This window comes from Salmo salar, chromosome ssa01, assembly GCF_905237065.1.
Source record: "Salmo salar chromosome ssa01, Ssal_v3.1, whole genome shotgun sequence".
In the NCBI taxonomy this organism is placed as follows: domain Eukaryota; kingdom Metazoa; phylum Chordata; class Actinopteri; order Salmoniformes; family Salmonidae; genus Salmo; species Salmo salar.
The window spans coordinates 165952595-165979845 of NC_059442.1; the positions used below are offsets into that span (position 1 = coordinate 165952595).

Below are 27251 nucleotides of genomic sequence, written 5' to 3' on the forward strand. Positions count from 1 at the left end.
CTGGTATGATGACTCCTTGCTGTCCCCAGTCCACCTGGCCGTGCTGCTGCTCCAGTTTCAACTGTTCTGCCTGCGGCTATGGAATCCTGACCTGTTCACCGGACGTGCTTGTTGCACCCTCGACAACTACTATGATTATTATTATTTGACCATGCTGGTCATTTATGAACATTTTAACATTTTAACATCTTGACCATGTTCTGTTATAATATCCACCCTGCACAGCCAGAAGAGGACTGGCCACCCATCATAGCCTGGTTCCTCTCTAGGTTTCTTCCTAGGTTTTTGGCCTTTCTAGGGAGTTTTTCCTAGGGAGTTTTTCCTAGCCACCGTGCTTCTTTCACATGCTTTGCTTGCTGTTTGGGGTTTTAGGCTGGGTTTCTGTACAGCACTTTGAGATATCAGCTGATGTACGAAGGGCTATATAAAAATAAATTTGATTTGATTGATTGATTGTTGTGACAAGGTAGGGGTGGTATACAGAAGATAGCCCTATTTGGTAAAAGACCAAGTTCAAATTATAGCAAGAACAGCTCAAATAAGCTTAGAGAAATTACAGTCCATCATTACTTTAAGACATGAATGTCAGTCAATATGGAAAATGTCAAGAGCTTTGAATGTTTATTCAAGTGCAGTCGCAAAAACCATCAAGCGCTATGATGAAACTGGCTCTCATGAGGACTGTCACAGGAACGGAAGACCCAGAGTTACCTCTGCTGCAGAGGATAAGTTCATTAGAGTTACCAGCCTCAGAAATTGCAGCCCAAATAAATGCTTCACAGAGTTCAAGTAACAGACACATCTCAACATCAACTGTTCAGAGGAGACTGCATGAATCAGGCCTTCGTGGTCGAACTGCTGCAAAGAAGCCACTACTACAGGACACCAATAAGAAGAAAAGACTTGCTTGGGCCAAGAAACACGAGCAATGGACATTAGACATAAGATCCAAATTTGAGATGGTTTATTCCAACCGCCGTGTGTTTGTGAGACGCAGAGTAGGTGAACGGATGACCTCCGCATGTGTTGTTCCCACCGTGAAGGAGGTGTGATGGTGAGGGGGTGTTTTGTTGGTGAGACTGTCAGGGATTTTTTTTGAATTCAAGGCACACTTAACCAGCATGGCTACTACAGAATTCTGCAGCGATACGCCTCCCATCTGGTTTGCGCTTAGCTATCATTTGTTTTTCAACAGGACAATGACCCAACACACCTCCAGGCTGTGTAAGGGTTATTTGACCAAGAAGTAGAGTGATGGAGTGCTGCATGAGATGACCTGGCCTCCACAAACACCCGACATCAACCCAATTGAGATGGTTTGGGATGAGTTGGACCGTAGAGTGAAGGAAAAACAGCCAACAAGTGCTCAGCATATGTGGGAACTCCTTCAAGACTGTTGGAAAAGCATTCCAGGTGAATCTGGTTGAGAGAATGCCAAGAGTGTGCAAAGGGTGGCTACTCAAGGCAAAGGGTGGCGACTTTGAAGAATCTAAAATCTAAAATATATTTTGATTTGTTTAACACTTTTTTGCTTACTACATGATTCCATATGTGTTATTTCATAGTTGTGATGTCTTCAGTATTATTCTACAATGTAGAAAATAGTAAAAATAAAGAAACTTTTGACCGGTAGTGTATATATTATTATTATTATATTTTTTATGTATTTTTTTAAACAGGACAAATCTGAGGGAGCACATGCCCCTGTGGGCATGACGACTCTGGGGCATGATGGCTCTGCCTACAATAAACCCTAACCCTACAATAAACCCTAACTCTAACCCTACAATAAACCCTCACCCTACAATAAGCCCTAACCCTACAATAAACCCTAACTCTGACCTTACAATAAACCCTAACTCTAACCCTACAATAATACAGTATTTTCTCCCTTGTCCTCTCCTTTCTCTTCCATCCAGTAATCAAAGTGGTTTCAGGACTTTATTTTAAAAATGTGGATTCGGTTCAAAGGGAAAAAGCCCTCCATTTCATCCACCGTCAGGTAAATTGCCCTAACAGTTCAACATACTAGCGCCATGTCTGGTGTGTGCTCCCGAATTCTGGCCTGGAAATGACAGCTGCAACTCTTTTGCTCCTTCAGGATCAGGTTAAGGGGGAAAACACGAGAAGGGGATTTTGTATTTTCTCTTGTAGTGGATCGTATGCTGTGACCTTTGATGGCTTAATCACCCCATTGAAAAGGATCCAGAACTAATGCTTTCCATTACGAAAACCGGCAGAACAATCCTGCCTTTGATGGACGAAAATAAAATAAATTAAGTGCAGTTTCTAAGGGCCTGGATGTCCATTAGACATCTTAGGCTCTCCATCTCACCACACACACACACACACACACACACACACACACACACACACACACACACACACACACACACACACACACACACACGCACGCGCATGTACGCGCACGCACGCACGCACACACACACACACACACACACACACACACACACACACACACACACACACACACACACACACACACACACACACACACACACACACACTTACACTCCCTGTACTCACTCCTCCCAAACTGTGCTAATTTTCTGTTTCTGTCTCTGAGAAACCTCTCAAGATGACTGGGTTCAATATGACTGAATGGGTTTCAGGGCAATATGACTGGGTTCAATATGACTGGGTTCAATATGCCTGTGTTTCAGGGCAATATGACTGGGTTCAATATGACTGGGTTCAATATGCCTGTGTTTCAGGGCAATATGACTGGGTTCAATATGACTGGGTTCAATATGACTGTGTTTCAGGGCAATATGACTGGGTTCAATATGACTGGGTTCAATATGACTGGGTTTCAGGGCAATATGACTGGGTTCAATATGACTGGGTTCAATATGACTGGGTTTCAGGGCAATATGACTGGGTTCAATATGACTGGGTTCAATATGACTGGGTTTCAGGGCAATATGACTTAGTTCAATATGACTGGGCTCAACATGACTGAATGGGTTTCAGGGCAATATGACTGGGTTCAATATGACTGGGTTTCAGGGCAATATGACTTATTTCAATATGACTGGGTTCAATATGACTGGGTTCAATATGACTCAGTTTCAGGGCAATATGAGTGGGGTTCAAATTAAATTAAATCAAATCAAATTTTATTAGTCACATGCGCTGAATACAACAGGTGTAACCTTACAGTGAAGTGCTTACTTACGAGCCCCTAACCAACAATGCAGTACAAATAAGAATAAGAAATAAAAGTAACAAGTAATTAAAGAGCAGCAGTAAAATAACAATAGTGAGACTATATACAGGGGGCACCAGCACAGAGTCAATGTGTGGGGGCACCGGTTAGTCGAGGTAATTTAGGTAATATGTACATGTAGGTAGAGTTATTAAAGTGACTATGCATATATGATAACAACAGAGATTAGCAGTGGTGTAAAAGAGGGGGGGGGTGAATGCAAATAGTCCGGGTAGCCATTGGATTAGATGTTCAGCAGTTTTATGGCTTGGGGAGTCTTATGGCTCTGGTCCCTCTTGCCGTGCGGTAGCAGAGAGAACAGTCTATGACTAGTTCAGGGCAATTTGACTGGTTTCAATATGACTGGGTTCAATATGAGTGGGTTCCAGGGCAATATGACTGGGTTTCAGGGCTAGACGGTAGAGATTAGCCCCTAATCTGGCCATTAGTGAATGCTAGGACTCTCTGGCAGTCCGGGTTCTGTGAAGTAACAGCCAGTCACTCTGCTCCCCTGCACTTAGCTGGGCATCTAGCCCTTCTGGGTGTTGAGTTGGCTTGAAAAGGCCCCTAATGACACCCCTCCACTCCTTTGAGAAATGTGAGACGACAAGTCACTGTGATCCCGATGATAATGCTCTCTGCCGTCGCCCATTTATGTAAGGGCCTCCGTCGGTAGGCAAACCATGTCAATAACAGGCAGTGGCTGGAGGTAAGATGTGTTTGGTCTGGCGTTGTTCCTTTCAGGTGTGGGGGGGGCAGACAATGAGTCTTTATGCTAGACGTTTTGACATATTATCTCCATGCTCCAGCCGGCAAATCCTCCATCATTAGTCAAACCTAAACGTAAATGAGGGAGAGAAATGGACAGGGCGGGCTAAAACAAGTTCTACAACAACATAGTGGAGCTTCCACCTTGCCCACAACGGTTTCCAGATTGTCTTCTTTTCACAGAAAGTAAAATGGAAGCAGCAGAATATTTTTTGTGTTCTCCCTCCGTCAGATAGTAAAGAAACGTAACATAAGAACTTGTTTTTATGAAGTATATGTTCAATGAACCTGCAACTCCAAATCCAGGGGAAAAAATATGGACTTTTATCCTCCTGGAGTAACCAAATCCATTTCGCTTGATATTTTTATAGTTAAACATCAATCTGGGAATCGGTCTAACGACAAACCCATGCCTCTAAGTCCACATGTGTGGTACACCTGTACTGACTATGCGGCGGTACGACCGGCAAACCTACATTAACCAGGGTGCTTTAGGATCTGGTTTGGAGTCCTCCCCTCATTCTGTCCTGTCGTACTATGGCTGCCGTTTTATGAAATAGGGTACAGGACAAACACAGGAGCAAAGGAATGCTAAGGTGCCACATTGGGCTATCTGTGATCTACGAGTAAGTGAACGTTGTGTAGTAACTACAATGTGATTGTGTACTTTGATGAAATGTATGGTGATGGGATTTTCAGGTGCTCTACTTAAAGCAGTCACTTTAACGTCTGTGCATCTACCCCACCCCCCTTAAAATTTTTTTTTTACACCATGTTGTTGTAACATTTTTACTCCATCCTTAATCTAAGGCTTAAACTGACAAATATGTACCCAATACTATCCTACCCACTGCGGATGCACTCAAAGCTATCAAATTGTTGCACAGCGTAACTGGTGAAGAAAAAGGGAAACATCTCATTTTAGTATATGATTTTAGAGTGAGGCGAGAGGGAAACTCGTCTGTAGCGAAAACCTTCAGTTCAAATAACATGGTCATAATCCGAACAGACACAGGGGGTGTTACGCCGAATTTGTCAAACATTAACTTTAGCTTTTCAGCCATGTTGCACACAGCAGCGGCAGCATAAGGTACCCATAACCACACCAGCCTTGATAGGGTACCTGAGGATTGGTAGTTGTAAGGAAGAATGGCCGACACGAACCAGAGGAATCAGAGGTTGTGAGAATCTAGGTCAACGGCTAGCTTTCCCCCTTAAACGTTTCTTTCTCTCCATCTACCTGTCCCTCTCTACAGTGATGACTTTTGTTACATGCCGTATGTCACGCAAATTCCACACTTGGAGGCTGAAAACTATCCCTGAAGCCAGCAAGGAGGCTGGGAGAGTGGGGCCAAAGGGGTGAGGTCAAATACAGCGTACTTTGACACCAACGAGAGGTCATTAAAACCTAACAGACCTCCAGACGGAACAGTCAACACACGGACCCGAGGACCTGCTGGGTCTTAACTGGTACCTGTGTCTCTTTGACTCACACACCTGCATGCAGGCACACATGCAAGTATGCACTCACACACAAACACACATATACAAACACACAAAAACAAACAAGCAACCACACGCACACGCGCGCGCACACACACACATACACACACACACGCACGCACGCACGCACACACACACACACACACACACACACACACACACACACACACACACACACACACACACACACACACACACACACTTAGTTATTAGAGCATAGCTACAGGGGTGGTCCTAGTTTTGAGAGGAACCTCATTATAGATAACTTTACTGTCCATACAACTATATTAATCATTTCCTGATAAAAACCCACAACATGTCAGTGTCCACCAGAGCGCTTCAGAGCCACACCGACAAACCACATGTCCTTCTAACACAGACAGGATTACATTCACATCAAACAGACCACATGTCCCTCTAACACAGACAGGATTACATTCACATCAAACAGACCACATGTCCTTCTAACACAGACAGGATTACATCCACATCAAACAGATCACATGTCCTTCAGACAGGATTACATCCACATCAAACAGATCACATGTCCTTCAGACAGGATTACATTCACATCAAACAGACCACATGTCCTTCTAACACAGACAGGATGACATCCACATCAAACAGACCACATGTCCTTCTAACACAGACAGGATTACATTCACATGTCCTTCTAACACAGACAGGATTACATCCACATCAAACAAACCACATGTCCTTCTAACACAGACAGGATTACATTCACATCAAACAGATCACATGTCCTTCTAACACAGACAGGATTACATCCACATCAAACAGATCACATGTCCTTCAGACAGGATTACATCCACATCAAACAAACCACATGTCCTTCTAACACAGACAGGATTACATTCACATGTCCTTCTAACACAGACAGGATGACATCCACATCAAACAAACCACATGTCCTTCTAACACAGACAGGATTACATTCACATCAAACAGACCACATGTCCTTCTAACACAGACAGGATTACATCCACATCAAACAAACCACATGTCCTTCTAACACAGACAGGATTACATTCACATGTCCTTCTAACACAGACAGGATTACATGTTTTATTTTATTTAACCTTTATTTAACTAGGCAAGTCAGTTAAGAACAAATTCTTATTTACAACGACAGCCTACCAAAAGGTAAAAGGCCTCCTGCGGGGGACGGGGGCCTGCGATAAAAAATAAATACAATATAAATATAGGACAAAACACACAATAAGAGAGACACCACAACACTACATAAAGAGAGACCTAAGACAACAACATAGCAAGGCAGTAACACATGACAACACAGCATGGTAGCAACACAACATGACAACAACATGGTAGCAGGACAAAACATGGTACAAACATAGGGCACAGACAACAGCACAAAGGGCAAGAAGGTAGAGACAACAATACATCACACAAAGCAGCCACAACTGTCAGTACATCCACATCAAACAAACCACATCTCCTTCCAACACAGGCAGGATTACATCATGTTTCCCTCCGTCCTTCCTTTATTCTCAGTGGAGGTGTATGTCGTGTTGCTTGGTGGTCTGTTCACCCTCTGCCTTATTGGTCCTGGTCATAAGTAGGGCACTAAATAGGGAATAGGGTGCCATTTGGAACACAGCCCCTCCTTGTGACTACCTGTAAGGAAAGGCATGCGCTGAGCTTGGCCAGGGAGTGGAAGTGCCCGCGGTGTGGCTCGTTATGTCTTCCTATAAAAACCAGGGTGAACAACAACAATATGGGCCATTGCCTATGCGCTGGTGTGTGTGTGTTGTGTGTCTGTGTGTCTGTGTGTGCTGTGTGTCTGTGTGTGCTGTGTGTGCATGTGTGTCTGTGTGTGCTGTGTATGATGTGTGTGCATGTGTTTGTATGTGCTGTGTGTCTGTGTGTGCTGTGTGTCTGTGTGTGCTGTGTGTCTGTGTGTGCTGTGTGTGCTGTGTGTCTGTGTGTGCTGTGTGTCTGTGTGTGCATATGTCTGTGTGTGCTGTGTGTGCTGTGTGTCTGTGTGTGCTGTGTGTGCTGTGTGTCTGTGTGTGCTGTGTGTCTGTGTGTGCATATGTCTGTGTGTGCTGTGTGTCTGTGTGTGCTGTGTGTCTGTGTGTGCTGTGTGTGCTGTGTGTCTGTGTGTGCTGTATGTCTGTGTGTGCTGTGTGTCTGTGTGTGCTGTGTGTGCTGTGTGTCTGTGTGTGCTGTGTGTCTGTGTGTGCATATGTCTGTGTGTGCTGTGTGTCTGTGTGTGCTGTGTGTCTGTGTGTGCTGTGTGTCTGTGTGTGCTGTGTGTCTGTGTGTGCTATGTGGGAGAGAGAGAGAGGAGTGTGTGAGAGTGTCTATATGTGAACAAAACACAACCTCGGGGGAGGGGGGGACAGATCACACAGCTTCACAAGGCTAAAAGAACAGGCCATGATGTATCAGGAAATGATGTAACAGGACATGATGTAACAGGACATGATGTATCAGGAAATTATGTAACAGGACATGATGTATCAGGAAATGATGTAACAGGACATGATGTATCAGGAAATGATGTAACAGGACATGATGTAACATGACATGACGTATCAGGACATGATGTAACAGGACATGATGTAACAGGAAATTATGTAACAGGACATGATGTATCAGGAAATGATGTAACAGGACATGATGTTACATGACATGACGTAACAGGACATGATGTAACATGACATGACGTAACAGGACATGACGTAACAGGACATGATGTAACAGGACATGATGTAACAGGACATGATGTATCAGGAAATGATGTAACAGGACATGATGTAACAGGACATGATGTAACATGACATGACGTATCAGGACATGATGTAACAGGACATGATGTAACAGGAAATGATGTAACAGGACATGATGTATCAGGAAATGATGTAACAGGACATGATGTAACATGACATGACGTAACAGGACATGATGTAACAGGACATGATGTATCATGACATGATGTATCAGGACATGATGTATCAGGACATGATGTAACAGGGCATGATGTAACAGGACATGATGTATCAGGAAATGATGTAACAGGACATGATGTATCAGGAAATGATGTAACAGGACATGATGTATCAGGACATGATGTATCAGGACATGATGTAACAGGACATGACGTATCAGGACATGATGTAACAGGACATGATGTATCAGGACATGATGTAACAGGGCATGATGTAAGAGGACATGATGTATCAGGACATGACGTATCAGGACATGACGTAACAGGACATGATGTAACAGTACATGATATATCAGGACATGATGTATCAGGACATGATGTACCAGGACATGATGTAACAGGACATGATCTAACAGGCTATGATGTATCAGGACATGATGTTACAGGACATGATGTAACAGAAGATGATGTATCCAAACATCACAATCTTAGTCTCTCTTTGACTGTGTCCTAAACACCAAGGCCTTTATAATCAAAAGTAGTGTTTGTCTTTCTCTGACACTGACTAAAACCATCATCCTAAACGCTCATCCTGCACAGAGGGCATCCTGCAGCATGTCATAGTTCTGGAGGGTTACCAAAGCAAACCACTAAGGCTAAATGACTAAACTAAAATGTGTAACGCCAATGAATTATAAACTGGATATATAAATAGATGGAGGCAACTGATGGAAGAAACTTAATTCAAATGAAAAACCCTTGTTATTGGATTCTGTTACTTTTCAGCCATACATCACAAATGACTTGTGGTCTGTGAACTCCAGTAAGAACTAATCTGATTGGCTCATTAGTCATCATGGGAAGCCAATCAAGGCAAACCTCACAGGCATGGAAGTCCCCTCTGGTGCACGGTTAAGTTGCCCCTAGACCCTGATCAGGTGTCAGTTTAACGTTTTCCCCACTAATGGTTAAGGTTAAGATTGGGGAAGGGGAAGCTGATCCTAGATCTGTACCTAGAGCAAACTTCATCCTGGAACAGATACACAATGACCAAGCCAATAGAATGGAGTCACATGGTTAGCATTCACATGAGTGGCTTTAAGAGTTCTTATCAGCTCTGTCTTGAGAGAGACAGTAGGGATGAATTGCTGCTCCTTTAACATATTCCTGAACCATTACATAACACATATAACTCAATTTGACCATCACATTCCTATAATGCGTCTCAAATGGCACACTATTCCCTATGTAGTGCACTACTTCTGATCAGAGTACATAGCCTAAAATAACCGAGCTGACAAGGTAAAAGTCTGTCGTTCTGCCCCTGAGCAGGGCAGTTAGCCCACTGTTCCCCGGGCGCTGAAGACGTGGATGTCGATTAAGGCAGCCCCCAGCACCTCTGATTCAGAGGGGTTGGGTTAAATGCAGAAGACACTTTTCAGTTGAAGGCATTCAGTTGTACAACTGACTAGGTATCCCCCTTTCCCTTTAGATCTCTGGTCATAAGTAGTGCACTATATAGGGAATAGTGTGCCATTTGGACGCATTCTAGGAATGTGGTGGTCAAATTGAGTGATATTTGTTATGTAATGGTTCAGGAATATCCTAAATGCGCCACATTCAGGGGAAGGAATGTAACATAGTTCAGGAATATCCTAAATGCACCACACTCAGGGGAAGGAATGTAACATAGTTCAGGAATATCCTAAATGCGCCACATTCAGGGGAATGAATGTAACATAGTTCAGGAATATCCTAAATGCACCACACTCAGGGGAAGGAATGTAACATAGTTCAGGAATATCCTAAATGCACCACACTCAGGGGAATGAATGTAGCATGGTTTAGGAGTATCTTAAAGGAGCAGCTCAGGGGAATACAGTGCATTCGGAAAGTATTCAGACCTCTTCACATTTTCCACATTTTGTTACGTTCATTCCCTTTACTCAGTACTTTGTTGAAGCACCTTTGGCAGTGATAACAGCCTCGAGTCTTCTCGGGTAGAGCCTCTCAAGCACTGTCAGGTTGGATGGGGAGCGTCACGAGACATCTATTTTCAGGTCTCTCCAGAGATGTTCGATCGGGTTCAAGTCCGGGCTCTGGCTGGGCATTCAGAGAGACTTGTCCCGAAGCCACTCCTGCATTGTCTTGGCTGTGTGCTTAAGGTTCTTGTCCCGTTGGAAGGTTTACCTTTGCCCCAGTCTGGGGTCCTGAGCACTCTGAAGAATGTTTTCATCAAGGATCTCTCTGTACTTTGCTCTGTTAATTTTTCCCTCGATCCTGACTTGTCTCCCAGTCCCTGCCGCTGAAAAACATCCCCACAGCATGATGCTGCCACCACCATGCGTCAACGTAGAGATGGTATTGGCCAGGTGATGGGTGGTGCATGGTTTCCTCCACTGTTCCTAAGCCGTCATTGTAAATAAGAATTTGTTCTTAACTGACTTGCCTAGTTAAATAAAGGTTAAATAAATTAATTAATTAAATAAATAAATAAATAAAAAATGGTTCCATCTGACCAGAGAATCTTGTTTCTCATGGTCAGAGTCCTTTAGGTGCCTTTTGGCAAACTCCAAGCGGGCTGTCATGTGCCTTTTACTGAGGATTAGCTTCCATATGGCCACTCTACCATAAAGGCCTGAATGATGAAGTGCTGCAGAGATGGTTGTCTTTCTGGAATGTTCTCCCATCTCAACAGAGGAACTCTGAAGTTCTGTCAGAGTGACCATCTTGTTCTTGGTCACCTCCCTGACGAAGGCCCTTCTACCCCGATTGCTCAGTTTGGCATGTCGCCAAGCTCTAGGAAGAGACTTGGTGGTTCCAAACTTCTTCCATTAAAGAATGATGGAGGCCACTGTGTTCTTGGGGACCTTCAATGCTGCAGACATGTTTTGGTACACTTCCCCAGATCTGTGCCTCGACATAATCCTGTCTCGGAGCTCTTAGTATAAATTCCTTGACTTGGTTTTTGCTCTGACATGCACTGTCAACTGTGGGACCTTATATAGACAGGTGTGTGCCTTTCCAAATCATGTCCAATTAATTTAATTTACCACAGGTGGACTCTCAAGTTGTAGAAACATCAATGATGGTCAATGGAAACAGGATGAACCTGAGCTCAATTTCAAGTCTCATAGCAAAGGGTCTGAATTACTTATGTAAATAAGGTATTTCTGTTTTTTATTTTTAATACATTTGCAAAAATGTCTAAAACCCTTTTTTCGCTTGGTCATTATGTGGCATTGTGTGTAGATTGATGAGGAAATGTTTTATTTAATCAATTTTAGAATAAAGCCGTAACGTAACAAAATGTGGAAGAAGTCAAGCAGTCCAAATACTTTCCAGATGCCCTGTATGTTAAAGGAGCAGCTCAGGGGAATGAATGTAGCATGGTTCAGGAATATCTTAAAGGAGCAGCTCAGGGGAATATCTTAAAGGAGCAGCTCAGGGGAATGAATGTAGCATGGTTCAGGAATATCTTAAAGGAGCAGATCAGGGGAATATCTTATAGGAGCAGCTCAGGGGAATATCTTAAAGGAGCAGCTCAGGGGAATATCTTATAGGAGCAGCTCAGGGGAATATCTTAAAGGAGCAGCTCAGGGGAATGAATGTAGCATGGTTCAGGAGTATCTTAAAGGAGCAGCTCAGGGGAATATCTTAAAGGAGCAGCTCAGGGGAATATCTTAAAGGAGCAGCTCAGGGGAATGAATGTAGCATGGTTCAGGAATATCTTAAAGGAGCAGCTCAGGGGAATGAATGTAGAATGGTTCAGGAATATCTTAAAGGAGCAGCTCAGGGGAATATCTTAAAGGAGCAGCTCAGGGGAATATCTTAAAGGAGCAGCTCAGGGGAATGAATGTAGCATGGTTCAGGAATATCTTAAAGGAGCAGCTCAGGGGAATATCTTAAAGGAGCAGCTCAGGGGAATGAATGTAGCATGGTTCAGGAATATCTTATAGGAGCAGCTCAGGGGAATATCTTAAAGGAGCAGCTCAGGGAAATGAATGTAGCATGGTTCAGGAGTATCTTAAAGGAGCAGCTCAGGGGAATATCTTAAAGGAGCAGCTCAGGGGAATGAATGTAGCATGGTTCAGGAATATCTTATAGGAGCAGCTCAGGGGAATATCTTAAAGGAGCAGCTCAGGGGAATGAATGTAGCATGGTTCAGGAATATCTTAAAGGAGCAGCTCAGGGGAATGAATGTAGAATGGTTCAGGAATATCTTAAAGGAGCAGCTCAGGGGAATATCTTATAGGAGCAGCTCAGGGGAATATCTTATAGGAGCAGCTCAGGGGAATATCTTAAAGGAGCAGCTCAGGGGAATATCTTAAAGGAGCAGCTCAGGGGAATGAATGTAGCATGGTTCAGGAGTATCTTAAAGGAGCAGCTTAGGGGAATGGGTGACCAAGAATCATTGCGTATGCAGTGTAACTATTAACTATTAACACTACTAACTATAAACGAGTAACTATTGACACTACTAACTACTAACTATCAACTATTAACACTAACTATAAATTATTAACTATTAACACTACTAACTATAAACTATCAATTATTTACACTAACTATCAAATATTAATACTAACGATAAACTATTAACACTAACTATAAACAATTAACTATTAACACTAACTATAAACTAGTAACACTACTAACTATTAACTTTTAACACTAACTATAAACAATTAACTATTAACACTAACTATGAACGATTAACTATTAACACTAACTATAAACGATTAACTATTAACACTAACTATAAACGATTAACTATTAACACTAACTATAAACTATTAACACTAACTATACACTATCAACTATTAACACTAACTATAAACTATCAACTATTAACACTAACTATAAGCTTGTAACTAGTAACACTACTAACTATCAACTATTAACACTACTAACTATAAACTATTAACTATTACCACTAACTATAAACTATTAACTATTAACACTACTAACTATCAACTATTAACACTAACTATAAACTATTAACTATTAACACTAACTATACACTATTAACTATTAACACTATTAACTATAAACTATAAACTATTAACACTAGCTATAAACTATTAACTATTAACACTACTAACTATAAACGAGTAACTAGTAACACTACTAACTATCAACTATTAACACTAACTATAAGCTAGTAACTAGTAACACTACTAACTATAAACTATTAACACTACTAACTATAAACTATTAACTATTAACACTAACTATACCCTATTAACACTACTAACTATAAACTATTAACACTACTAACTATAAACTATTAACTATTACCACTAACTATAAACTATTAACTATTAACACTAGCTATAAACTATTAACTATTAACACTACTAACTATCAACTATTAACACTAACTATAAACTATTAACTATTAACAATAACTATACATTATTAACTATTAACACTACTAACTATAAACTATTAACTATTAACACTAACTATTAACTATTAACACTAACTAGAAATGAGTAACTAGTAACACTACTAACTATCAACTATTAACACTAACTATAAACTATTAACTATTAACATTAGCTATAAACTATTAACTATAAACACTACTAACTATAAACTATTAACTATTAACACTACTAACTATAAACAATTAACTATTAACACTACTAACTATAAACGATTAACTATTAACACTAACTATACACTATTAACTATTAACACAAACTATACACTATTAACTATTAACACTACTAACTATACACTATTAACTATTAACACTACTAACTATAAACGATTAACTATTAACACTAACTATACACTATTAACTATTAACACGAACTATACACTATTAACTATTAACACTACTAACTATACACTATTAACTAGTAACACTACTAACTATAAACTATTAACACTACTAACTATAAACTATTAACTATTAACACTAACTATTAACTATTAACACGAACAATACACTATTAACTATTAACACTACTAACTATCAACTATTAACACTAACTATTAACTATTAACACGAACAATACACTATTAACTATTAACACTACTAACTATCAACTATTAACACTAACTATTAACTATTAACACTAACTATACACTATTAACTATTAACACTACTAACTATACACTATTAACTATTAACACTAACTATACACTATTAACTATTAACACTAACTACACACTATTAACACTAACTATAAACTATTAAAACTAACTATACACTATTAACTATTAACACTAACTATACACTATTAAGTATTAACACTAACTATAAACTATTAACTATTAACACTACTAACTATAAACTATTAACTATTAACACTAACTATACACTATTAACTATTAACACTACTAACTATACACTATTAACTATTAACACTAACTATACACTATTAACTATTAACACTAACTATACACTATTAACTATTAACACTAACTATAAACTATTAACTATTAACACTACTAACTATAAACTATGAACTATTAACACTAACTATACACTATTAACTATTAACACTAACTATAAAGTATTAACACTAACTATACACTATTAACTAGTAACACTACTAACTATTCACTATTAACTATTAACACTAACTATACACTATTAACTAGTAACACTACTAACTATTCACTATAAACTATTAACACTAACTATAAACTATTAACTATTAACACTACTAACTTTAAACTATTAACACTAACTATAAACTATTAACTATTAACACTACTAACTATCAACTAGTAGCACTAACTATAAACTATTAACTTTTAACACTACTAACTATACATTATTAACTATTAACACTACTAACTATCAACTAGTAACACTAACTATAAACTATTAACTATTAACACTACTAACTTTAAACTATTAACACTAACTATAAACTATTAACTATTAACACTACTAACTATACACTATTAACTATTAACACTACTAACTATAAACTAGTAACTAGTAACACTACTAACTATCAACTAGTAACACTAACTATAAACTATTAACACTACTAACTATACACTATTAACTATTAACACTACTAACTATAAACTAGTAACTAGTAACACTACTAACTATAAAATAGTAACACTAACTATAAACTATTAACTATTAACACTAGCTATAAACTATTAACTATAAACAATACTAACTATAAACTATTAACTATTAACACTAGCTATAAACTATTAACTATTAACACTAGCTATAAACTATTAACACTAACTATAAACTATTAACACTAACTATAAACTATTAACTATTAACACTACTAACTATACACTATTAACTATTAACACTACTAACTATAAACTAGTAACTAGTAACACTACTAACTATCAAATAGTAACACTAACTATAAACTATTAACTATTAACACTAGCTATAAACTATTAACACTAACTATAAACTATTAACTATTAACACTAACTATAAACTATTAACTATTAACACTACTAACTATACACTATTAACTATTAACACTACTAACTATAAACTATTAACTATTAACACTACTAACTATAAACGATTAACTATTAACACTAACTATAAACTATTAACTATTAACACTAACTATAAACTCAATGAACTACCTTCAACAGCAGCAACGGGACTTTATCCTTTATCAAGGTTACACTTTGCTTTGACACACTGATACACACATGCTTGCAGACAGACACACCCACAAACAGGGAGAGCTGTATCCCACTCACCTACAGTGTCACAGGGTTCATCTTTATGCACGCAGAAATCCTTCCTGCAACATAAAACACAAAGAAACATCAACATTCACCGGGCAAAGCCAACTTTGATGCTCTGATCCCCGTTGCCCACTTGATTGGTATGGCTCAGGAGAGAACTATCAAGGCCTGCTTATCCCCTCCGGTGGCAGAGCAGACCAAGTGCCGTGGATTAGCAGGGGATATGGGAGCCGTCATCGATCCTCAAATCCTCAAAGCTGCTATAGGGGGTTAATCGGGAGTTATGTCTCAAATTCAGAAGGGAGAACTTGGGGGTGGGGCTGGCAAAGGTTGTGACCTCTACAAAGGCAATGCCTCAGGAACCTAACCCCAGCTCTCACACGTGACTGTGTAGCTGTGTGGTCGAGGATGAGGGCGTGTGTGCGGCGCTTGTGTGTGTTTATGGTGAACTACAGGTACCATATAAGGTATGTACCTTAGCCCGTTTCTATTTAATCTCCATAGAAAAGGGATTGAACGGGTTTATTATAGTTCAGTACATGAGGTATTGTTATGGCTTCAGATTTGACTTGGCTGTACATTCAGGTGAAGAGAAATGGTCTCGTGAAGGACTGGTCTCTTCAGTCTTTGACTTGATTTTATAAATGAACCACAGGAGAACGATTCACTGTTATCATTATTACTCGTGTTCTCAGTCTTTTCAGGATAAAGCCTTGGTGTGTGTGTTTTGCACGCCAAAAAGCTCAGTCAGTATGTGTGTGTGTGTGTGTGTGTGTGTGTGTGTGTGTGTGTGTGTGTGTGTGTGTGTGTGTGTGTGTGTGTGTGTGTGTGTGTGTGTGTGTGTGTGTGTGTGTGTGTGTGTGTGTGTGTGTGTGTGCGCGTGTGTGTATGTGTGTGTGTGTGTACACGCGAGTGTGTGCACGCGAGTCTACAGTATGACAGTGACAAATGCATGTAGCACAAACACAGGTGGGAATGTGTCACACTAACCCTCAGAGGGGACCCAAACACTCCACACTATCTCTCTGAGGAGACCCTAACCCACCACACCAACCCTCTGAGGGGACCCAAACACTCCACACTATCTCTCTGAGGAGACCCTAACCCACCACACCAACCCTCAGAGGGGACCCAAACACTCCACACTATCTCTCTGAGGAGACCCTAACCCACCACACCAACCCTCTGAGGGGAATGGGGCCAGCTCTTTTATCTGACAATGTTCCGCGCTGCGCCAACATCAAACACCTGCTTGCTCGGAATCACCCATCAGAGCGCTGAGATCTATCAACAGGTCCGAATCAGATTCTGACTCCAGCCAGCTCTTTTCGGAGGGGATTTAAAGCTAAACTGGACGGATAATTTGGCTGGCCAAATAATTCAAAGGCTTAGTCCCAAATGGCATCCTATTCCCAAGGAACTGGTCAAAGGTAGTGCACTATATAGGGACTAGAGGGCTATTTGGGACACATAGGGTCGTACATGATCACTGCCCATTAACAGCTTAATTGAAATGAAAACCAAAAAGACTGCATGTTCTGAGTCAGCATCGAGTGCCGAAATACTTTCCCATGAAGTTGACTGAGTCCTCTCTCTGTTAATACCTCAAAACATGAAGGTCTCTCTGTTAATACCTCATGACATACCTCGTCCCATAGGGCGGCGCACAATTGCCCCAGTGTCGTCCGGGTTACAGTTTGGCTGGATTAGGCCGTCATTGTAAATAAGAATTTGTTCCTATTCTGACTTGCCTAGTTAAATAAAAGGGTCTCTGTTAATACCTCATGACATGGAGGTCTCTCTGTTAATACCTCATGACATGGAGGTCTCTCTGTTAATACCTCATGACATGGAGGTGGTGTCTGTTAATACCTCATGACATGGAGGTGGTGTCTGTTAATACCTCATGACATGGAGGTCTCTCTGTTAATACCTCATGACATGGAGGTCTCTCTGTTAATACCTCATGACATGGAGGTGGTGTCTGTTAATACCTCATGACATGGAGGTCTCTCTGTTAATACCTCATGACATGGAGGTCTCTCTGTTAATACCTCATGACATGGAGGTCTCTCTGTTAATACCTCATGACATGGAGGTCTCTCTGTTAATACCTCATGACATGGAGGTCTCTCTGTTAATACCTCATGACATGGAGGTCTCTCAGTTAATACCTCATGACATGGAGGTGGTGTCTGTTAATACCTCATGACATGGAGGTCTCTCAGTTAATACCTCATGACATGGAGGTGCTGTCTGTTAATACCTCATGACATGGAGGTGCTGTCTGTTAATACCTCATGACATGGAGGTCTCTCTGTTATGACATGGAGGTATTTGATGAAATCAAAGAACAGAACCCGGGTGTTGAATTTCCAAGAGGCTAATCGCTTTAGCCAGCTGATGTGACACTTGTCCAGCTGTATGCTAGCAGTCTTAAACTGAGCAGTAGATGGTAGTGCAAGCTGCAGTGAGTGGGTACGCACTTGTGCACTTTCAAGTCATAGGACTGACATCCCAGCAAACCGGGAACATTCCCAGAACATAAGCTAAAATTCCCATTAAGTTCTATTCAGGGCTTTTTTATTTAACATTAGGATGATAACGTCCACAAAACATTAAGAGAATGTTTTTGATAACAAAATATTTTTATATTTAAAAGTTTTCCAGGTAATGTAATAACACAATGTACCAGTAATGTGATGATTATAGAATGTTTGTATAAAACATTCGCCTGATGTTGCAAGAACATTCCTATAAGACATTTAATCTGTTCTTTAAAAGGTTCCCAGAATGTTTCATTAGGTTGTGGGAACAGTCTGGTAAGGACCATGTGGGAACATGACAAAAGATATGTTCCCAAAACACAAAAACTGTCCAGTTGTGTGGATGATTCTACAACGTTTCTTTTAGGGTGCAAAAAAACAATGTTCATAACCCAGTTTGGGAATACCTGTCATAGACAATATTGTGACACACCTGCTCATTCAAGGGTCTTTCTTTATTTTTACTATTTTAATAGCGGAGACATCAAAACTATGAAATAACGCACATGTAATCATGTAGTTAGCAAAAAAGTGTTAAACAAATCAAAATATATTTTATATTTTAAATTCTTCAAAGTAGCCACCCTTTGCCTTGATGACAGCTTGGCCCAAGTAAATCTCTTCCTCTTATTGGTGTCCTTTAGTAGTGGTTTCTTTGCAGCAATTCGACCATGAAGGACTGATTCACGCAGTCTCCTCTGAACAGTTGATGTTGAGATGTGTCTGTTACTTGAACTCTGTGAAGCATTTATTTGGGCTGCAATCTGAGGTGCAGTTAACTCTAATAAACTTATCCTCTGCAGCAGAGGTAACTCTGGGTCTTCCTGTCCTGTAGCAGTCCTCATGAGAGTCAGTTTCATCATTCAAGTTCTTGAAATTTTCCGCAGTTACTGACCTTCATGTCTTAAATTAATGATGGACTGTCGTTTCTTGTCGCTTATTTGAGCTGTTCTTGCCATAATATGGACATGGTATTTTACCAAATAGGACTATCTTCTGTATACCATCCCTACCTTGTCACAACACAACTGATTGGCTCAAACGCATTAAGAAGGAAAGAAATTCCACAAATTATCCTTTAATAAGGCACACCTGTTAATTGAAATGCATTCCAGGTGACTACCTCATGAAGCTGGTTGAGAGAATGCCAAGAGTGTGCAAAGCTGTCATCAAGGCAAAGGGTAGCTACTTTGAAGAATCTCAAATATAAAATTATTTTTGATTTGTTTAACACTTTTTTGGTTACTACATGATTCCATATGTGCTATTTCACAGTTTTGATATCTTCCCTATTATTCTACAATGTAAAAAATAGTAAAAATAAAGAAAAACCCTTGAATGAGTAGGTGTGTCCACACTTTTGACTGGTACTGTATGAATAGCTGCTTGTAGGAACTGACCTTTCGAAAGCGGAGTCTGTTTATTTTTTTGCAGTACTACCTAGATTTTGGACAGTGGGATGGGTAAAGGTGTTGATGGGCAGGTGACGTGACCAATGGCTGGCCTATTGGGTGTGTTCTAAATGTATGTCACGGCTGCAGGAGATCAAACCAGCCTGGACACTTTGGGGATGAATGACCAGTACATGTTCAAAAGTAATACACGCACATCCAGCAATGTTCCAGGTACAGGATTCAAAAGATTATATAATAGAAAATAAATAAATTGAACAGGGCGAAAAATGTCATAGAAATAAAGTATATGGGAGTGTGTGTGGGTATCAATTTATTTTCTTTGAACAGTGCATGCAATGGACACAGTACCGTGTGATTAGAATGGCCGTGTCCACGGAGGGTAAGTCCTCCCTCCACCGAGTGCTAAAGTCTGACATCACGCTCTTCTTCCCATACTCCTCCTGCTGCCAACGACAGAAACTCTCCAGCATCTTCTCACCATGGTGACCAATATACATGTCTGACTGCACAGACAGACAGACAGACAGACAGACAGACAGACAGACAGACAGACAGACAGACAGACAGACAGACAGACAGACAGACAGACAGACAGACAGACAGACAGACAGACAGACAGACAGACAGACAGACAGACAGACAGACAGACAGACAGACAGACAGACAGACAGAGGGAGAGAGAGAGGGAGAGAGAGTGAGATAGATAGATAGATAGATAGATAGATAGATAGATAGATAGATAGATAGATAGATAGATAGATAGATAGATAGATAGATAGATAGATAGATAGATAGATAGATAGATAGATAGATAGATAGATAGATAGATAGATAGATAGATAGATAGATAGATAGAGAAAGAAATAGAGATAGAGAGACAATTTATTAATTGTTTTGACCTGACATAAGTTTCTATGACTGCTTATGATGTATTCATTACATGACATTGGAAATAAAATAAACCTTGTTGTAGAATATAGAAGTTAAGTTATTCTAAGTTACTCTACTTGTAGGTTATGTATCATACTGTACAGTTGAAGTAGTTTCTTACTGGTGTTTCGTGAAGCAGCACAAGTTTAGTCAATCTGATATTAATCTGTATTCCCAGGCTCTTGTGTTGAAACAAGTTGAAAACCTGCAAAATGAAAGGAATGGATATTATTTAAAACCCTTGTAATAACACAGCAACAACATGATATTGCTGTATAGCAACAACATACCTATCCCGTCCTTTCAGTTGTAAGCAGGTGCCTAGAGTAGGGGTTTTAGAGGTTGTTTCTGGATAGGACCAGGGAAGTACAGGGGGATAGAGGTAGGGTTAGAGCAGGGGTGTCAAACTCATCTCGTCCCGGGGGCCACATTTGGTCTTCAACTATCCATAGTTTTTGGGGAATTGTCTATGCTCCCTGACTGTCTAGCTTTCATTTGGGTGATTATTAGCTGGACAAAGTCAAGACACTGTATGAATGTAGGTCCATGTTCATTTATACACAGTTTCCATTTGGTTTTTAGTTATTTTACTCAAACCACCCGCGGGCTGTATGTTTGACACCCCTGGTTTAAGGGGTAGGAAGGAGGGGTTGTTTCTGGACAGGACCAGAGAACAGAGACACATACCCATAGATTTCTTATTAAATGATTCTCTATGTATAGTATAATATATTCATAGTAGGTTCTATGTAAGTCTATACACATACCATATTCATGATGGTGAGGATGAATCGTTTGGCTGCCTCTGAGCCGTGGTAGCTGACCATGGCCGGGTCGGCCACCACCACAGTCTCCACGTTGTACTCGTGGAGTAGTTTATACGAGTACCGTTTCCCTCTGCCTCCCTCAGACGGCTTCCTGTTCTTACTCTTCTGTCTTTCTGTAAATAAACAAAGAAAAATGACAACGCTTATTGTGACGCTTCCCATAATGCCCTGTCGTCAAATTGTGGTTGTTGACATAGGCATTACATAAATACTTGTGTACTGCTCATGAATGTGTTATTTGTGGCTGATGAATGTGTTATGTGTGGCTGATGAATGTGTTATGGAGTCCTTATGAATGTGTTATGGTGTCCTTATGAATGGGTTATGGGGTCCTTATGAATGTGTTATGGAGTCCTTTTAATGTGTTATGTAGTCCTTATGAATGTGTTATGTAATCCTTATGAATGTGTTATGTAGTCCGCATTAATGTGTTATGGAGTCCTTATGAATGTGTTATGGAGTCCTTATGAATGTGTTATGTAGTCCTTATGAATGTGTTATGTAATCCTTATGAATGTGTTATGTAGTCCGCATTAATGTGTTATGGAGTCCTTATGAATGTGTTATGGAGTCCTTATGAATGTGTTATGGAGTCCTTATGAATGTGTTATGGAATCCTTATGTAATTCCTATTCAAATAGTGTTAGCTCATGTAGTTACTAGAGTATAACCAGAGTGTAACTAGTCAGTATGGTAACTATTATAACCAGAGTGTAACTAGTCAGTATGGTATGTATTATAACCAGAGTGTATCTAGTCAGTATAACATGGTAACTATTATAACCAGAGTGTATCTTTTCAGTATAACATGGTAACTAGTATAACCAGAGTGTAACTAGTCAGTATAACATGGTAACTAGTATAATCATAGTGTAACTAGTCAGTATAACATGGTAACTAGTATAACCAGAGTGTAACTAATCAGTATAACATGGTAACTAGTATTACCAGAGTGTAACTAGTCAGTATAACATGGTAACTAGTATAACCAGAGTGTAACTAGTCAGTATAACATGGTAACTAGTATAACCAGAGTGTAACTAGTCAGTATAACATGGTAACTAGTATAACCAGAGTGTAACTAGTCAGTATAACATGGTAACTAGTATAACCAGAGTGTAACTAGTCAGTATAGCATGGTAACTAGTATAACCAGAGTGTATCTATTCAGTATAACATGGTAACTAGTATAACCAGAGTGTAACTAGTCAGTATAACATGGTAACTAGTATTACCAGAGTGTAACTAGTCAGTATAACATAGTAACTAGTATAACCAGAGTGTAACTAGTCAGTATAACATGGTAACTAGTATAACCAGAGTGTAACTAATCAGTATAACATGGTAACTAGTATTACCAGAGTGTAACTAGTCAGTATAACATGGTAACTAGTATAACCAGAGTGTAACTAGTCAGTATAACATGGTAACTAGTATAACCAGAGTGTAACTAGTCAGTATAACATGGTAACTAGTATAACCAGAGTGTAACTAGTCAGTATAACATGGTAACTAGTATAACCAGAGTGTAACTAGTCAGTATAACATGGTAACTAGTATAACCAGAGTGTAACTAGTCAGTATAACATGGTAACTAGTATAACCAGAGTGTAACTAGTCAGTATAACATGGTAACTAGTATTACCAGAGTGTAACTAGTCAGTATAACATAGTAACTAGTATAATCATAGTGTAACTAGTCAGTATAGCATGGTAACTAGTATAACCAGAGTGTATCTATTCAGTATAACATGGTAACTAGTATTACCAGAGTGTAACTAGTCAGTATAGCATGGTAACTAGTATAACCAGAGTGTATCTATTCAGTATAACATGGTAACTAGTATAACCAGAGTGTAACTAGTCAGTATAACATGGTAACTAGTATTACCAGAGTGTAACTAGTCAGTATAACATGGTAACTAGTATTACCAGAGTGTAACTAGTCAGTATAGCATGGTAACTAGTATAACCAGAGTGTATCTATTCAGTATAACATGGTAACTAGTATTACCAGAGTGTATCTATTCAGTATAACATGGTAACTAGTATTACCAGAGTGTAACTAGTCAGTATAACATGGTAACTAGTATTACCAGAGTGTAACTAGTCAGTATAGTATGGTAACTAGTATAACCAGAGTGTATCTATTCAGTATAACATGGTAACTAGTATAACCAGAGTGTAACTAGTCAGTATAACATGGTAACTAGTATAATCATAGTGTAACTAGTCAGTATAACATGGTAACTAGTATAACCAGAGTGTAACTAGTCAGTATAACATGGTAACTAGTATAATCATAGTGTAACTACTCAGTATAACAAAGGAACAATGGGTGAATTTTTGTCAAATGAAACTGGTCAGATTCTGTTTCAAATCAGTTGCAAGAGTATTGACATTGTAGTTCCATGTAACTCCATGTAACTGTCTGGTATCTGTAACTGAAACGTACGCCCATACACATGAAAAAGTGGTCAGTTATATAGTGACTTTATTGGTCAGCACACACTTATTTTGAAAATGGGTAGTAGACAGAAAGTCCACACACATTGACCTCATCTGGAGCGGATTTCCTTGATCAAAAGCAGATAGGTAAGACCTCGTAATGAAAACCCTTCTTGGTTTCTAGTCCGCTTTGCGAGAGCTCGAGGATTAACACTAATGTGGAGATAACCCTGCGCTTATTCAAGGTGAGAACTAGGAACGATAGAACAATCAAGGTCTTACGACCGGGGCCACTATCGTTGAACCTGAAAGATACTGTATGTCTATGTGTGACAGTTATGTTGAGTTGCAGGTGAGTGTTTTTATATGTTCACATCTTGTCTGGGTTTAAGAGATCTCAGAAGTCCAATCTGGCGAGCAGAGAAAATGTCTTCGTCTACACACCATTGAGTTCTCTTGCTCGCTGTACATAAATCAGACATGGATCTCTCAATAAGCTGAGGCATGAGCTTTACCAATGGAGCCTTAGCATGCAAGAGGACGAAAGCCAGTGTGGAAGTTATTACTTTCTGACATTGAGATGTACAAATTCAATGTAGGGTTGATGAACAGTATAGGTGGAAATGCCTTAGGATGACAGGATAATTTGCAAATCGCGAGGTAGAAAATATGAAGTGGATAACAGCCTACAGGGTGAGAATATGACACTGGGCCTTTGTGAAGAACATGGTTTGTTGGCACTGTTGCATCATGCTTAAAGGTAAGTTATGGCTGGTCAGTAAATTAATATAGGTAGAGACATTAAATATCTCTACCTACAGTATATTCATTTACTGACCAGTTATACCAGACAAACATGTTCTACAAGGTCCATTATTAGTAGTATTATCATTACTTAATGACACAGAAATATATAACTTCAAAATACATTTGCGCACTTGTAGATCTTTCATAGAATTAGGAATAATAGAATGGACATGAACTATGTTATGGCAGTATAAAAGATCAGCCATTTTGGTAAAGAAGTTGGTCAACCATGGTCAGCCAGTGCTGTGATAAGATATTACAGTATGTAAAAGAATGAATTTGAAGAGTATCTGCACAGTATGTTTATTAGCTAGCTAGCCAACGAGTTTTAGTGGAATGATTCCATCTAATCTTTCAAATGAACTTCCAATATACCAACATTCCATACAAACAATGTAGTCAATACACAGCCATACACTGGCTTAAGTCCGTTGATGATAGGACTTAGACAAGTTGTAAATGCAGCAAGTACTGATGTTGAATCAAATTATATTTTAGAGGCTATTTATACACAACATTTGTATAAATCCTGTCTAAACTGCATTTATAATTATATGACAAATTTTGGTTTGACAATATTTCTATTACACAATTTCTGCTATATCACATGCTTTACTTTTATTTCCCTGCATAATTGAAAGGAGGAAATGCATCACCATACCAGGCGGTGATAGAACCCGGCAGGATGCTCTCAATGGTGCATCTGTAGAAGTTTGTGAGGGTATTTTCTTCACCACACTGTCTGTTTGGATGGACCATTTCAGGTTGTCAATGATGTGTACTCCGATGAGCTTTTCACCCTCTCCGCTGCGGCCCCGTCGATGTGGATGGGGGCATGCTCTCTCTGCTGTCTCCTGAAGTCCATGATCAGCTCCTTCATTTTGTTGGTAATCGGGCCTACCATTGTTGTTTCGTCTGCAAACTTGATGATTAAGTTGGAGACGTGCATGCTCACGCAGTCATGAGTGAACAGGGTGTACAGGAGGGGGCTGAGCACCACCCTTGTGGGTCCCCCGTGTTGAAGATCAGCATAGCGGAGGTGTTGTTGCCTACCTTCACCACCTGGGGTCGGCTCATCAGGAAGTCCAAGACCCAGTTGCACAGGGTGGGGTTCAGACCCAGGGCCCAGAGCTTAGTGATGAGCTTGAGCTGTAGTCGATGAACAGCATTCTTACATAGGTATTCCTCTTGTCCAGATGAGATAGGGAAGTGTACAGTGCGATGGCGATTGCGATTGCATCATCCGTGGATCTGTTAGGGCGGTATGCAAATTGTAGTGGGTCTAGGGTGTCAGGGTAAGGTGGAGGTGATATGATCCTTGACTAGCCTCTCAAAGCACTTCATGATGACAGAAGTGAATGCTACGTAGCGATAATATTTAGTTCAGTTACCTTCGTTTTCTTGGGTACATGAACAATGGTAGACATTGTGAAGCAAGTGGGTACAACAGACTGGGATAAGGGGAGACTGAATATGTTATTTTTACCGGAGAGTTCTTTCTTCCTGTCCGGGCAATGTATGGAGAACCCCGCTGACTGTATGGATGGGGACAGTATATTCAGAGAGAGCCATGATTCCATGAAACAAAGCATGTTACAGTCCCTGATGTCTCTCTGGAAGGAGATCCTCGCCCTGAGCTCGCCTACTTTATTGTCCAGGGACTGCACATTAGTAATATACTTGAAAATTGTGGATGGTATGCGCACCTCCTAAGTCGGACTAAAATCACACTACGAATTCCTCTTCTCCATCGACAGCGTCTTGTAGCAACCCCTGGGATCAGTGGAATTGCCTCGGGGGGTACAAACAAAGGATCCAATTGTGGAAATGCTGGTGAGTGACCGCCAATCTGATATCCAAAAGTTATTTTCAGCAAGAAACATTCTGAGCAAATAATGTAATAAATAACCACAAAATATATATACTGCAAAGTTGGCTAGGAGCGAGGAACAGGGGAACCATGTCTGTCAGCACCATCTTGTCATCTTCTGGGCAACCAATCGCAGCGCACTAATGGATAGTAACTGTCATTGAGTCCGACACCTCGGACAAGCTCACATTTAAAATGCATGAAAGCCAGTGAGGGCTATGGCAAAAAACTGTGCTTAATGGCTAAATAATTTAATAGTGCACCAG

General features: G+C 39.9%; 1 protein-coding gene across 1 annotated transcript in view; it reads right to left on the bottom strand.

Annotated features, from left to right (window-relative positions):
• Window positions 1–27251, bottom strand: part of LOC106571837 (A disintegrin and metalloproteinase with thrombospondin motifs 19) — a 117989-nt gene that overhangs the window by 81322 nt on the left and 9416 nt on the right. The window contains exons 4-7 of the mRNA XM_014145308.2: window positions 21801–21973; window positions 21155–21238; window positions 20452–20606; window positions 16155–16198 (exon numbers count right to left, since the gene is read on the bottom strand). Coding sequence (XP_014000783.1) covers window positions 16155–16198; window positions 20452–20606; window positions 21155–21238; window positions 21801–21973 — 456 coding nt within the window. The remainder of the gene's footprint in view (window positions 1–16154; window positions 16199–20451; window positions 20607–21154; window positions 21239–21800; window positions 21974–27251) is intronic.